The following is a 15,120-nucleotide window of genomic DNA, read 5'->3' as shown; positions in this document are numbered from 1 at the left end:
TGGTTGCTGCAGGTGCATCGTCAGCCTCAGAAATGACATTTTAATTTGGATTTGTTAAGTTTCCTTTAAACGTTTTGTCTTTTTGTTAGTGACTCATTAAGAAGCTGTCAATTATTTAAGCAGTCTATTTATTTTACTGTTATTTTCCAAAGAGTATAAATAGGGGATAGCTGGGGCACAGGGGGGTGTGGAAGGGGAGCTGTGAGACTGCACACGTGTCAATAAAACTCTTTCTGTATAGAAAAGCTCTGTGTTTCGATTTCACCAACCGGTTTGGGTCATATTAACAAACCTGACTATATGGAGATAAAAGCAAAATACTGCGGATGCTGGAAATCTGAAATATAAACAGAAAGTGCTGGAAAAACTCAGGAGGTCCGGCAGCATCTGTGGAGAGAGAGAGAAACAGAGTTAATGTTTCAAGTCCGTATGACTCGGACGGACTTGAAACTTTTAACCCTGTTTCTCTCTTCACAGATGCTGCCGGACCTGCTGAGTTTTTCCAGCACTTTCTGTCTTTATGACTATATGGAGGACCTTTGGGAACTGAGTGGTTTGCATTTTTCTGGTGCAATGAAACAAAGGATGGCAATAAACAATTAATCTTTAAATTCAGTGTTAAATTCCTCAAAAGTGAATTAATATGGACGTGTGAAAAATTAGCATTGTATGTTGTTCACAATTCAAGAGGAATAAACTTGCTATCGCGCAAGATACGAGACTTACCTTTTGTAGGGGTGTCTGGCATCAGACCGACACAGTCCACTTGCAAAGACTGCATCCTTTTCACTAGTTCTCTTGGAGCAGTTGGTTTCTTCAGGGACAATTCCTGAAAGAGGGGGAAAATGGGTACATGAATTGCGCTGTGAGGAAGGCCAGAGAATACCAGGTACACGACTGACCTCCTCGGAGTCTGATTCCCGACTGTTAGCCCCGAGTAGCTTATCTTTAAGGAGAGGTTCACAGCGAGTTCTTCTGCGTAGCCACAGCTGTGGCCCTTGAACCTAGTAACTGACCGTATTGAAGGGCTTTGGAATATTCCGACAGTTCTCTGCCGTATGAAAAAGGTGTTTGATCGATGAAAGTATTTTCTTCTTTTTCTCTTTTCTACGGAGCGTCCTAAGTTTGCTGTGTCGGTAAATGATTTTTGGTAATCGTGCTAAAAGGCATTATAAAATTTTCCAAGTGTGCCACATTTCAATGAAATTCAAACTTGCATTCATATGGGCCATGTATTGTGTTCTTAGGACATCCCGAAGTACTTCACCTTCAACAAATTAATTTTCTGAGATGTACTCACCCTTATGTCGGCAAGCATGGCGTTCACACAGGAAGGTGCTAGGAGCAGCAATTTTTAAATAAAATGGTCTTGGGATGTGGGAGGTGCTGGTAAGGCTGCATTTATTGCTCATTGCTAAACTGCCACGAGAAGGCGATAGTGGGCTTCCTTCGTGAAGCACTCAAACCTTCTGGTGCTGAGGTCATAAAACGCTGTTAAGTAAGAAATGGCAATGAAAAGATTCATGTCTCAGGCGAGGCACTTGGTGACTGGGAGGGGTACTTGGAGTTCCCGATTGATGATGTTGCTGTTCTTGTCCTTGGTCGTGGAGATTGTTGGACTCGGAATAAACCTGATGAGCTGCAGTAAGATGGGGACTTGGGGGGATAGTGCGTGCGGCACATTCAAATTAGATGAACAACCAGTCAAATTAGTTTTGACGGTGTGATGACCTTTGACCCGGAAGCCGTAGCGAGTAAGGAAAATTTGCAATTTCTTTAAAACGTCTGTGGAATCTGCAATTGATTCTGAGAACGCTCGAAAAGGACTTTTAATCAACTGTAAAAGGGATCTGTTGCAATTTTCTTAATAAGAATCACGTGGTCCATGTGATATGGCAATTTTTGACCCGGATCATTGTTTTAACACTTAATCAAGATTTCAAGTGTCTTACTTAATTATACTTGTAGCAGAAGTTCCAAATTCTGTCTAAACCTAGACGATACGATCAATGCATCGCTAACAATTCAGCTATGATATGCAGATGCCTTTTCGTCTTCAGGACAAATACTGTTCAGATTCATATTTTTAAAAAGGAAATCAAATTCGCATTATTAAAATTAATGCAGAATATTTGATCATTCACTTTTTAGAACAATACTTACTCTTAATTTTTTCACATCGTTATCGATATTTTTACGTAGCTCTTCGTCATAGAATGGCCGGAATTGCCGGTCACAGTCTGAAAGAGAGAAGGTTGTTCTTTACAGTTTAGATATAAAAGGAGGAATATTGGCTTCAACCACAGAATTGTTAAAGTGCAGAAGGAGGCCATTTAACCCATTGTGTCTGCACCTGCTCTCCAAATGAGCATTATGACTCAGTGCCATTCTCCGGCCTTTTCCCCATAACCTTGCACATTATTTGAATAGAAACAATCATCTAATGCCATGTTGAATGCCTCGATTGAACCTGCCTCCACCACACTGCTAGGCAGTGCATTCCAGATTTGAACCCTCGCTGTGTGAAAAAGTTTTTTTCTCACTTCACATTTCCTTCTTCTACAAATCACTTTAAATCTGTGCCCTCTCGTTCCTTTTACGAACAGGAGCAGCTTCTCCCTATCTACTCTATCCAGCCCCCTCATGATTTTGAACATCTGCATCAAATCTCCTCTTAGTCTTCTCCTCTCCAAAGAGAACAGTCCCAACCTCTCCAATCTATCTTCATAACTGAAGTTTCTCATTCCTGGAACCATTCTTGTAAACCTCTTCTGCACTCTCTCCAATGCGTTCACATCCTTCCTATTGTGTGGCACCCAGAGTTGTACACAATACTCCAGATGAGGTCTAACTAGTGTGATATATAAGCTCAGCATAACCTCCCTGCTCTTGTGATCTATGCCCCTATTAATAAAGCCCAGGATACTATATGCTTTATTAACTGCTGTCTTCACCTGTCCTGCCACCTTCAATGATCTATGCACATATACACCCAAGTCTTTCTGCTCCTGCACCCCCGTTCAAAATATCACCCTAATTTTATACTGTCTGTCCATGTTCTTCCTACCAAAATGCATCACCTCACACTTCTCCACATTGAACTTCATCTGCCACCTATCTGCCCACTCCACCAACTTGTCTATGTCCTTTTGAAGTTCTATACTGTCCTCCTCACAGTTTACAATGCTTCTAAGTTTCGTATCATTCACAAACATTGAAATTGTCCCCTGCCCACCAAGATCTAGATCATTAATATATATCAGGAAAAGCAAAGGCTCCAATACCCATCCCTGGGGAACTCCACTACAAACCTTCCTCCAGCCCGAAAAGTACCCACTGACCCTCTGTTTTCTATTACTTAGCCAATTTTGTACCCATGTTGCTACAATCCCTTTTATTCCACGTCTCTTTCGATTATTCTATAACTTCCCTTACATGGGGTTCTATTAATATTTAACCAGATGGTTAAGACTTTGGTTTAAGGGACGCTTCCCTGTTTTTATCATCATGTCACTGAATACATAAAGAAATCCTTTTGTGCATTCCTACCATCTTTTTGCTGCTTTCTCCTCACAGAAATTGATGGCACAGATCGAGGTCATCTGGCCCATTGTATCTGTGCTGGCCAAAATAAAAAGAGTTAAATCGCACTTTCTGCTTTTGGTTCTTAGCCCTGTGAGTTACTTCGCTTCAAATGCATACTTGTTGACGAACTTCTGCTTGACTTGTGACTAATACCTTGTCCCACTCTGCACCGTCACAAATTTATCTCAGAAGGAGGCCTCAAGCCTGCTGGAGGCATCCAGACATCAGTCACACAAACTGCCCACCTGGACTCGCTTCTCGAGTCTGACTGTTCTCGAGGCACAAGGAGGCTAGGGTCTATCTGCAATTTTCCCACGAGTTACCACATAACGTCTACAAGTGCAGGTGCTATCTGGGCCTGGTACATACCACGGATCAGAGAGAGAATGGAAAGATGTTGGCTTTCACCACTGAAGAGTTGGCCAATTGCTGAGGGTTGGAACTGGCAGTCATGTGGGGGGGGAGGGGGGAAGTGGGGGAGGGCCGGAGAATCTCAGCCACACATTCAGTAGAATCCTGTGTTTTATTCATTGTACTTTACTGCCTATATTTCAAAGCATCCAACTTCTTTTACCCGTTCATAAATTTTTTTTTTTTATACACACATATTGGCCAAGGAACACTGAAAACTTGATATGTTCGAGTTTCATGGTTTATTTAAAATCGCAATCATTCCTCAGGGATTCCCAGCAGCAGAAACATTGCTAAATTCACTATTTTCCTAAATCGGGCTTTGCGAGGTGAACTCTTCACGACATGTGTTTAAAAACCTTTTACAGTGGTAACCAAGTTGCATTCTGGGAAGCTAAGGAAAGAGGTCCTCATTTGTGGATTTTATTTAAAGTGATTTTCCAAAAAAAAAAAAAAATTTTTAGAAGAAAAGCATTAATTTTATCATTTGAAAAATAAGGGGTTTTTCTCCCAAATTTAAAAATGGCACTCGGGCAGGAGGCAGTTGCCATGGTAATCAGAAGCTGCTTCTTCCTTAAGCCTCAACGTTAGACGAGTCAAAAGATTGTCTCCGTTGTCAGAAAGGCATCTTACAAACGTGTAGTAAAGCTCTGATGAGAGGGGAAAAGTAGAAGAGGGACAGGTTTTTTTTGTTGGTGTTTACATACTGGGGTTCGTTTAACGATGGGCGACGGTGTCAAGTGGAGTGATATTGAATTGACTGCCTATTATACAAGCTGCTCGTGTGTCCCGTCGATTGATCTTAATGGAAAGGGAATACAGTATTGCTCAAAATTAAAATTACCCCCCTATTGAGAAATACTTTAAAAGTTAGAGCCTAAACCACCAACAATTCAACCAGGCAGCGAAATATTGAGAGTAGATTAAAAAAACAGGCAGAAATGTTTTGCCCCAAGTTGTTAGGCAGGATGCAGAGATTATTCAGTTGAAGTTTCATCCAAGTAAAGCAGGATGTGTGTGTGTGTCACTGACATGTTCTTTATTTTGTAATACAAGCTGTCCTGACTGAGCCAAGTGACCCTGGTAATACCTGCTGCTCATTATCTTTCACCTAACTGTGGAATAAAGCAACTGGTGATTCAACCCCAAACTTTACCTCATCTGGTGTTACCTAGGTTGAAGAAACACACCTGCAAAAAAATATATGTGGATCCAGTCTCGCTTGCTATTGTTACATCACGAGGCTCGGTCATCATTTAGGTAGATACAGGGCGGTGTGAGTAACCTCCAGTACGAACAAGGTGCTCAGACCATTTATGGGAGCTACCTGACATCACTAAATCTTGCACTAGACCCTGTGTGTAACTTCATAAAATTGATACATTAGTTAACACATACTGAAGCTAAACATTCAAGTTCAGTGTTGTGTTCAAAAACTCTCTAAACTGATCAAAGTTTATAAAGTTTAGTTAGACTTGACTTATGCAATACATAAAACTCTTTGATCAAAAGGCTGGGCAGCCAGTCACTGCTGGACCATCAGCCACTAGAAGGTGTGTGTATGACTGTAATGTAATTCCTTTGGCCTGCCTTCCAAAGTAGGACATCTCCACTCAGCATTTCCTCAGGAGAAAAAGGGTCAGAGCTCATACAAGTGCCCACCTTCAAACGTCAGCCTCTTCTCAGGCTCATTCTCCCAACACTGCTGCATTAAACAGACAATCTTTTCAGGCGCTTCATCAGGAATTTCTTTCATATCAGGTCGATCTCCACTGACAACTAGCTGGTGAAGCTGGGCATCATTCAGTGCATCTGAGGGGGTAGATATAAGAATCAAAATCTGATATGCAATGCAAATGTACGATGGATCATTTGTAAACAGCATGCCAGTATCTAACCAGCAACCAAAATCTGATGAAAATTTGCTTTCGTGTTTGACAGGAACGTGTCGGGTGCTGTTCAGGTGAAACTTGTGCTCAGACTCACAAACACTTGGAGACTCACAATGACTTAAGATACTGTTAGGAGAAGATTAAAAATGCTAAAAGAGAACACTAAGAATTTACTGAAGAACACTTAAAATCTCCAGGCAGACATGGCTGCTAAGCATATTAAGTGTTGACAATTACCAGATGAACATTGCACAGCCTTGAGAGTCAGGCTGAAGACACAAGCAGGACATAAAATAGATTAAGTACACTCCCCTCTCACATAGGGGAGGAGCAGATGGTTTTAGCTTAGATATGGGAAGACATACAATAGACAAAGAGGAGGCTTTGATGAAACACAGTCTTGAGCTGTGAGAACCAAGGTCTTTGCATACGTGTTTTAATTTTGATTGGATAATATAATTATGTATACACCCTTTAGAATAATTGGTTAGCAAAATCACATGTTTATGTACTCACTAGGATAGAGTTAGCATGGGACCGGTGTGTCGGTTACCGATTGGATGTATTCAAAAGTACTCAAATGTATTATGATTTTAAAAAAGTACAAAAGTAATGAAGTGTAATCAATCTGGGAACTGGGTCTTTATTTTTAGGAATGATTGCAGCTCCCTTGCATGTGCTTGAATAAACCCGGTTAAAGGAAGCCTGAGTCTCTGTGGTCGCTACGTGATCGGGGATTGTAACTTCTCCTCTTCAACTGGCCTATGTGGTAGTTGCTGGATTGGAGGGGGTACCCTCTTCAGTATTTAGCATTATTTTCTATTGTTCGTTATTGATACAACTTTCTTTTAACAATTGTATCGAAAACGACACAAATATGATGTCAAAAGAGTGAGAAGCAATGAATCACAGGTAGCTAGTGAGGGGCACTATTCAGAATGTGTAACGTACGTTCATATGGTTCTTTGTTGGTCAGGATCACCCACACTACAATGGCAAAGCTGTACACGTCAGACTTGTCTGTGGCCTTCGTGTTCAATGAACGCAGATGCTCAGGTGCCAGGTAGGACAATGTGCCCGCGTTGTTCTTCAGCTTTGACCCCATTTGGCTTCTTCTCCTTTGTTCTTCAGTGGTCAACCGACTCCAGGTTTTAAAGATTGCCACACCTAGATCTGCAATCTAAAAAGGAGAAGAGAGTAACAGTCCAAGCTTCACCTTCTCTGGCATGTATTGTGTAGTTTGCAGAGAACCACAGTGAACCGTAGTTGAGAATTTTCCAATTTTTAAAACTCCGTACCCATGAGGATCAAAATGACTTGTTGATGTTGCTGGATGAACACTTGGGTGGGTAAATTCATCCATCTTGTATCCCCCACGTGAATACACGCCCAAAGACAACAGGGGTTAGAGGTGGGGCTACAACACTGCAGCACCAATTTCTGACCCGCATTCCCTTCAATTATGCCTTCTGTGAGTAAATTTACCCCAAGGCGCTTGCGTGGTATTCCTCTGTGCATAAAAGGCATTGAACCATTTTTCTTAAAAGCAGGTTAAGGCATCCGTTAAAATCTTATAGAGAAGAATGTCGGGGGATTGGTGTTTCAACATGTTGTCTGCCAATATCAGCAATGCTGCTGGGACCAATGTTCTAGCAAAAAGGGTAAATAGGGTGGTCAACAAGACATTAAACTAGAAAGTGGGGGGGGGGAGGGAAGGGTAAAACTCCAAGAAGTATGACTAATGGGAAACAAAGCAGCAGGTTAGCGTGTGGGGGGGTGGATTCAACTTCGTGGAAAATTATGAAAAAACTGAAAAGAAAGGAGAGCCCAGGAGAGGCTATTAAAGTCTCCAGAACACAAAATAGGACAGAGTGTTTGGAAAGGGCTAGGAATCTAACTACAAGCACATCAGATAAAGGGACAACAATGAGAAAGGGGACGGGAAACACAGGACTGAAGGTGTTGTATCTGAATGCACGCAGTATACGAAATAAGGTAAATGAGCTTGTGGCGCAGATTGAAATTGGCAGGTATGATGTGGTGGGCATTACGGAGACATGGCTGCAAGGGGATCAGGACTAGGAGCTAAATACACAAGGATATACATCCTATCGAAAAGATAGGCAGGTTGGCAGAGGGGGTGGGGTAGCTTTGTTAGTAAGAAATTAAATTAAATCGATAGCAAGAAATGACGAGGGTCAGATGATGTAGAATCTGTGTGGGTAGAGTTGAGGAACCGCAAAGGTAAAAAAAACACAATGGGAGTTATGTACAGGCCTCCGAACAGTAGTCAGGATATGGGGCACAAGATACACCAGGAGATAGAAAAGGCGTGTAAGAAAGCCAAGGTTACAGTGATCATGGGGGATTTCAATATGCAGGTAGACTGGGAAAATCAGGTTGGTAGTGGATCCCAAGAAAAGGAATTTGTGGAATGTCTACGAGGTGGCTTTTTGGAGCAGCTTGTGGTGGAGCCCACTAGGGAACAGGAAATTCTAGATTTAGTGATGTGTAATGAGGCAGATTTGATAAGGGAGCTTAAGGTGAAGGAACCCTTAGGAGGAAGTGACCATAATATGATAGAATTTACCTTGCAATTTGAGAGGAAAAAGCTGGAATCAGATGTAACGATATTACAGTTGAATAAAGGCAACTACAGAGACATGAGGGAGGAGCTGGCCAGAATTGACTGGGAGATGAGCCTAGCAGGAAAGACAGTGGAACATCATTGGCAGGAGTTTCTGGGAGTAATTTGGGAGACACAGCAACGATTCATCCCTAGGAAGAAGAAGCATACTAAAGGGAGGACGAGCCAACCATGGCTGACAAGGGAAGTCAGGGACAGCATAAAAGCTAAAGAGAAAGCATACAATGCGGCGAAGAGCAGTGGGAAACCAGGGGATTGGGAAGCCTACAAAGACCAACAGAGGACAACTAAAAAAGAAATAAGGAGGGAGAAGATTAAATCTGAGGGTAAACTAGCCAGTAATATAAAAGAAGGTTGCAAGAGTTTTTTTAGCCATATAAAGGGTAAGAGAGAGGCAAAAGTAGACATTGGGCCGCTGGAAAATGACGCTGGAGAAGTAGTAGTGGGGAACAAAGAAATGGTGGAGGAACTGAATAGGTACTTTGCGTCAGTCTTCACAGTGGAAGACACGAGTAACATCCCCAAAGTTCAAGAGAGTCAGGGGGGCAGAGATGAGTATGGTGGCCATTACCAAGGAAAACTGAAAGGTCTGAAGGTGGATAAATCACCTGGACCAGATGGATTACACCCCAGAGTTCTGAAGGAGATAGCTGAAGAGATAGTGGAGGCATTAGTGGTGATCTTTCAGGAATCACTGGAGTCAGGGAGGGTCCCAGAGGACTGGAAAATTGCTAATGTAACCCCCCTGTTTAAGAAGGGAGTGAGGCAAAGACGGGAAATTACAGGCCAATTAGCCTGACCTCGGTCGTTGGTAAGATTTTAGAGTCCATTATTAAGGATGAGATTTCAGAATACTTGGAAGTGCATGGTAAAAGAGAGCAAAGTCAGCATGGTTTCATCAAGGGGAGGTCATGCCTGACAAATCTGTTAGAATTCTGTGAGGATGTAACGGATAGGTTAGACAAAGGAGAGCAAATGGATGTTATCTACTTGGACTTCAAGAAGGCCTTTGACAAGGTGCCGCACAGGAGGCTGCTCAGTAAGATAAGAGCCCATGGTGTTAGAGGCAAGGTACTAGCATGGATAGAAGATTGGCTGTCTGGCAGGAGGCAGAGAGTGGGGATAAGGGGGGTCCTTCTCAGGATGGCGGCCAGTGACTAGTGGAGTTCCGCAGGGGTCAGTGTTGGGACCACAACTTTTCATTTTATACATTAATGATCTAGATGAAGGAACTGAGGGCATCCTGGCTAAGTTTGCAGATGATACAAAGATAGGTGGATGGACAGGTAGTATTGAGGAGGTGGGGAGGCTGCAGAAGGATTTGGACAGGTTAGGAGAATGGGCAAAGAAGTGGCAGATGGAATACAACGTGGGAAAGTGTGAGGTCATGCACTTTGGCAGGAAGAATAGAGGCATAGACTATTTTCTAAATGAGGAGAGAATTTAGAAATCTGGAGTGCAAAGGATCTTGGGAGTTCTAGTCCAGGATTCTCTTAAGGTTAACTTGCAGGTTGAGTCGATAGTTAGGAAGGCAAATGCAATATTGGCATTTATTTCGAGAAGACTAGAATATAAAAGCAGGGATGTGCTGCTGAGGCTTTATAAGGCTCTGGTCAGACCACATTTAGAATATTGTGAGCAATTTTGGACCCCGTATCTCAGGAAGGATGTTCTGGCCCTGGGCAGGGTCCAGAGGAGGTTCACGAGAACGATCCCAGGAATGAAAGGCTTAACATATGAGGAACGTTTGAGGACTCTGGGTCTATACTCGATGGAGTTTAGAAGGATGAGGGGGGATCTGATTGAAACTTACAGAATACTGAAAGGCCTGGATAGAGTGGACATGGGGAAGATGTTTCCATTAGTAGGAGAGACTAGGACCCGAGGGCACAGCCTCAGAGTAAAGGGAAGACCTTTTAGAACAGAGATGAGGAGAAACTTCTTTAGCCAGAGAGTGGTGAATCTATGGAATTCATTGCCACAGAAGGCTGTGGAGGCCAGGTCATTGAGTGTATTTAAGACCGAGATAGATAGGTTCTTGATTGGTAACGGTTACGGGGAGAAGGTGGGAGAATGGGGTTGAGAAACTTATGAGCCATTAATGAATGGCGGAGCAGACTCGATGGGCAGAATGGCCTAATTTCTGCTCCTATGTCTTATGGTCTTATGGTCAGACAGCCTATACAGAACACAGACTCTGTCCAGTACAGCTGAGCAGTCAAACCAGTTCTCCTCAAAGGGTCTCTTGCATGCAGCTCTGAAAACAATACAGGAAAATCCTGCTGTGGCACAAATTCTTGTGAAGCCAGGGGGAACACAAATTTTCCACTTTGCCCTACAGAATCTTCTCACCCATTCCTCCTTCTGTCCAACACCCCCCAGATGCACACCCACTGCCCCCACCCCTTCTACTAGGGTTGTCTCTCCTCCTCTTGACTCCCGGTTTGGCTCACCTTGCATTGAAACCTTCAGATGGGCAACAATCTCCAATGCCCACTGCCTGTCTGATGGAATTGGACAGAGATTTACTCTCCAATTCGGAATTTCCTGAGCTGTGCTACCCAGTGTTCAGAATAACACATAATAAAATGAGCAAACACTTATTTAAAAAAGACTTACATTTACGTAGCACTTTTCACGACCACGGTACATTTCAATGTGCTTTACAGCCAATTACTTTTGAGGTGGAATCACTGTTGTAATGTAGCAAACATGGCAGCCAATTTGCACACAGCAAACTTCCACAAATAGCAATGTGATAGTGAGCAGATATTCTGGTTTTTGTAATGGTGATTGAAGGATAAATATTGGCCAAGATACTGGAGATAATTCCTCTGCTCTTCTTCCAAATAATTTAATGGGGTCTTCCCCTTTCACCCAAGCAGGCAGATGGAACAGCATTTTAACATCTCACCCAAAAGATGGCACCTCCAACAATGCAGCGCTCCCTCAGTACAGCACTGGAGTGTCAGCCTTGAATTTTGTGCTCAAACCCTGGAGTAGGACTTAAACCTGGAGACTCAGAGTCAAGAGTGTTACCAACTGAGTCAAGGCTGAGACGCACATGGTTATAAACAACACTGGTATCAGCCATGGCTCAGTAATAGCACTTTCACCCCCCAAGTCAACAGGCTGTTCAAATCCCACACTAGGAACTCGAACACATAGGGAAGAATTTTCTCCCTGTCAGGCAGGCTGGCCGGAAGTGGGGCCAATCACCGCCCGCGATGGACTGCGCACCGCCATTTTACATGGGCAGGCCAATTAAGGCCCGTCCAGCGTGACACGCACCCAGAAGCGCTGAGCGCTACCTGTGTGGGCCGGGAGAGGAGAGAGAGTCGGGGCCTGCAGAAATCTCCCTGAGGCACGAAGCTGCCTCAGGGAGATTAAATTCAGTCATAAAGATGGGAAAAATAAAAAAGTTAAATTATTCAGACATGTCCCCTCATGTGACATTGTCACACGAGCTGGGGCATGTTTATGAATTTTCATAATCCATTTTATTGAATTAATAAACCCTTCATGAAACCTCATCCCGCCCGTGGATGAGGTTCCTTGAAAAATGCGAAGGCCGCCTGGGCTCTTCGCCTGCCCGCCAACCTTAAGGTTGGATGGGCAGCCCTGACAAGCACTTTAATTAGTTCATTAATGGCCTTAACAGGCCTTTGACAGTTCAGCGGGCACATAGCCAACTCCAGTGCGCGCCCACCGAACTGAAGATCGGAATGACGCGCGATGACGTTGGGATGCACCATCTGACGTCACCGCACGTCATTTTCTGCGTTGGTACGCGGGGTCCGCCCCCACACGCCGAACAGAAGATTCTGCCCATAATCTAGGCTGACATTTCAGTGCAGTACTGAGGGAGGGCTGCACTGTTACAGGAGGCTGTCTTTCAAAGGAGACGTTAAACCAAAGCCCATCTGCCCGATGAGGTGGACGTAAAAAAAAATCCCATGGCATTATTCGAAGACGAGCAGGGCAATTATGTCCTGGCCAATATCCATCTCTCAATCAATCAACAGCACTAAAGCAAATAAATATTTCTTGGCTGTTTGCAGGTGTATGCTGTACGCACATTGACTGCTGCGTTTCCCTATGTTGCACCAGGGGGTCGACACCAATAGTGGAAACAGGCTTGTGGCAAATTGACAGCCTAATTTTCTACATTATTGACTTAAATGGAATAGAAAATTGGGGCATGAAGTAGAATAATCCCTTCCTTCCGCCCTGTGATTGGTCTCCAGACTGCAGCCTCCTGTTGCTGGCTTTCTCACCCGACAGCCTGCCGATCTGGCCAGCCCAGAAGTGGAATTGAAAAAATTATCTTTGAGCTCCTCCCTCCCCTCTGTTCACTAGATCCACGCCAGCTGGTGAAGTCAAAACTAAGACACAGAGACCTTCCTGGCTGGGAGAGTTTATTGACTTTTGTTTGGTGTCAACACTCCTCACCTCCAGCTGTGCCCTATTTATATACGTGTTCAAATGCTCATCGCCTGTTTACCTTAACAATGTCATTGGTAAGATATTCACGCCCAACAACCACTCCCCCTCCTCCATCCCTAATTTCCCATGAAAAGATGGTGAGCTGCCTTCTTGAACAGAGATGAGTGTCTTGCTAGGCCATTTCAGAGGCAGTCAAGAGTCTTCCACATTACTGTGGGTCTGGAATCACGTATAGGCCACACCATGTAAGGACAGCAGATTTCTTTCCTAAAGGGCATTAGTGGACCAGGTGGGTGTTTTAGAATAATAAGGTACATGTATTCATGTACCTATTACTGGTCACTATTACTGGAACTAACTTCTTTATTCCAGATTTGTTTAATGAGTTGAATTTAAATTCCCCACCTACTATGGCAGGATTTGAACTTATGTCTCTGGATCATTAGTCCAGTAATATAGCTGCGACTAATATAACCATTAATCCAATAGTATAACTACTACTAAAATAACCATTAATCTAGTCCTATAACCAGTCCACTGCTATATGCAAGTCAGCCTTCGTTCATTTGACTTAGTTCAATATTCAAACACTGGATTGAAAACTCTAACAAGAAATTGTATTTTTAGGACTTTACAATATAAACAATTATGTTACTTATTTTTTTTACCTTGATACGATAATCTGCATCGACCAAGATATTTTCAGGTTTTAGATCTTTGTGAACAATACGCATTTCATGCAAATAAGACATTCCTTCGATGATTTCCAGAATTACTCTTCCTTTCACAGATAATGGGATAGGTACCTGGAAACACATAAAATAGGAAGGTGAACGAAAGAGAACTATTCGCTTCTCCACACTGTAAAACATTCGGTGACCAACTGTGATTAAATGTATTCCTGGAGGTTTCATCACATGACTTGCCCCCCTATGCTCCAGCCATTAGTGGGCGAGCACGTCCATCCTTGTAACACACAGCCTTCCGACGCCAAATGGAGAGCAAAAAAGACACATTACCCAATTGGATGATGCATGACTGTCAGCCCAACAGCCTTTTATTCCCCATTTTCAATATTTTTAGATGGATGTTCAAAGAAAATGACAAAAAAAATAAAAAACCTTTTTTAATGTCCCGATGATTTTTCTCTAGTGTTGCACACAGCTGTGTCCTGGAGATTGATCTTCAATTCCTGGAGATTCCAGGCTAATCCTGGAGGGTTGGCAACCCTAGACTGTAGCCACCAAGTGTGGGAAATTGTGGTAAACTTTGGAAACTTACACTTTGTAAAAGCTGCAGCAGGTTCCCATTCTCCATGAATTCCATAACGAGGGAGTAATTGCCATCTTCCAAAATAACTCCTATCAGCTTTATGACTCGATCGTGATTCAACTTATGCATCATTTTACCTTCCTCGAGGAGAGAGTCATTGTATCTGCAAAATGGGAAAAAAGTGGTAAAGCAAAACTCCTTCCACTGTGCTAAACAAGTGGTTTCACTTTCAGATTGAAAAGACTCTGCCTGCTAAGCTTGCACAGGCCGTAGAGCAGAAACATTTCCAAACTCAGTCTTCTGTGATTTCTCATAAAAGTATAATTTTTAAAGTTATGTTTAAAGTTTAGCAATCAAAGTCTGACGAAGTTGTGTTTTGACCCTAAAATGGGGAGAACTGAAAACCAGGCTGTGGACTCACTATAGCCTGTTTTACACTGTCGTCCAAAGTCAAAATGGCCTCAAAGTGTCTGGCCTCAAGCTGGAAGTGTGTGGAACAATCTACCCACATGTCGGCTGTTGCTCTCGGTTGGTAGCACCCTCGCCTCCGGATCGCAAGGTTCTGGATTCAAATCCCACTCCAGGTCGTGAGCTCAAAAAAAACACCAAGACTGCCACTCCAGTGCAGCGCCGAGGGAATCGCTGCACTGTCGGAGGTGCACGACTTTCAGGTGAGATGCTAAACCGTCTGCCAGCTAGGGTAGATGTAAAAGATCCCATGGCACTGTTTCCAAGAAAAGCTGGGGACTTATCCCCAGGGACTTATCCTGACCAATATTTATCCCTTAATCTATATCATAAGAGAAAGATTATCTGGTCATTATCACATCGCTGTTTGCAGTACATAAATTGGCCACCATGTTTCCG

The 15,120-nt window shown here is 43.2% G+C and overlaps 1 protein-coding gene across 2 annotated transcripts in view; it reads right to left on the bottom strand.

The window, feature by feature from the left end:
* Positions 1–15,120, bottom strand: part of ripk1l (receptor (TNFRSF)-interacting serine-threonine kinase 1, like) — a 54,370-nt gene that overhangs the window by 19,073 nt on the left and 20,177 nt on the right. For both annotated transcript variants that reach the window (XM_078539537.1, XM_078539538.1), the window contains exons 3-8: positions 14,263–14,416; positions 13,650–13,787; positions 6,840–7,068; positions 5,659–5,808; positions 2,164–2,240; positions 727–829 (exon numbers count right to left, since the gene is read on the bottom strand). In XM_078539537.1, coding sequence (XP_078395663.1) covers positions 727–829; positions 2,164–2,240; positions 5,659–5,808; positions 6,840–7,068; positions 13,650–13,787; positions 14,263–14,416 — 851 coding nt within the window. The remainder of the gene's footprint in view (positions 1–726; positions 830–2,163; positions 2,241–5,658; positions 5,809–6,839; positions 7,069–13,649; positions 13,788–14,262; positions 14,417–15,120) is intronic.

The sequence above is a fragment of the Cetorhinus maximus genome, chromosome 3 (assembly GCF_964194155.1).
Source record: "Cetorhinus maximus chromosome 3, sCetMax3.hap1.1, whole genome shotgun sequence".
In the NCBI taxonomy this organism is placed as follows: Eukaryota; Metazoa; Chordata; class Chondrichthyes; order Lamniformes; family Cetorhinidae; genus Cetorhinus; species Cetorhinus maximus.
This window is presented reverse-complemented; position numbering and strand designations above follow the sequence as displayed.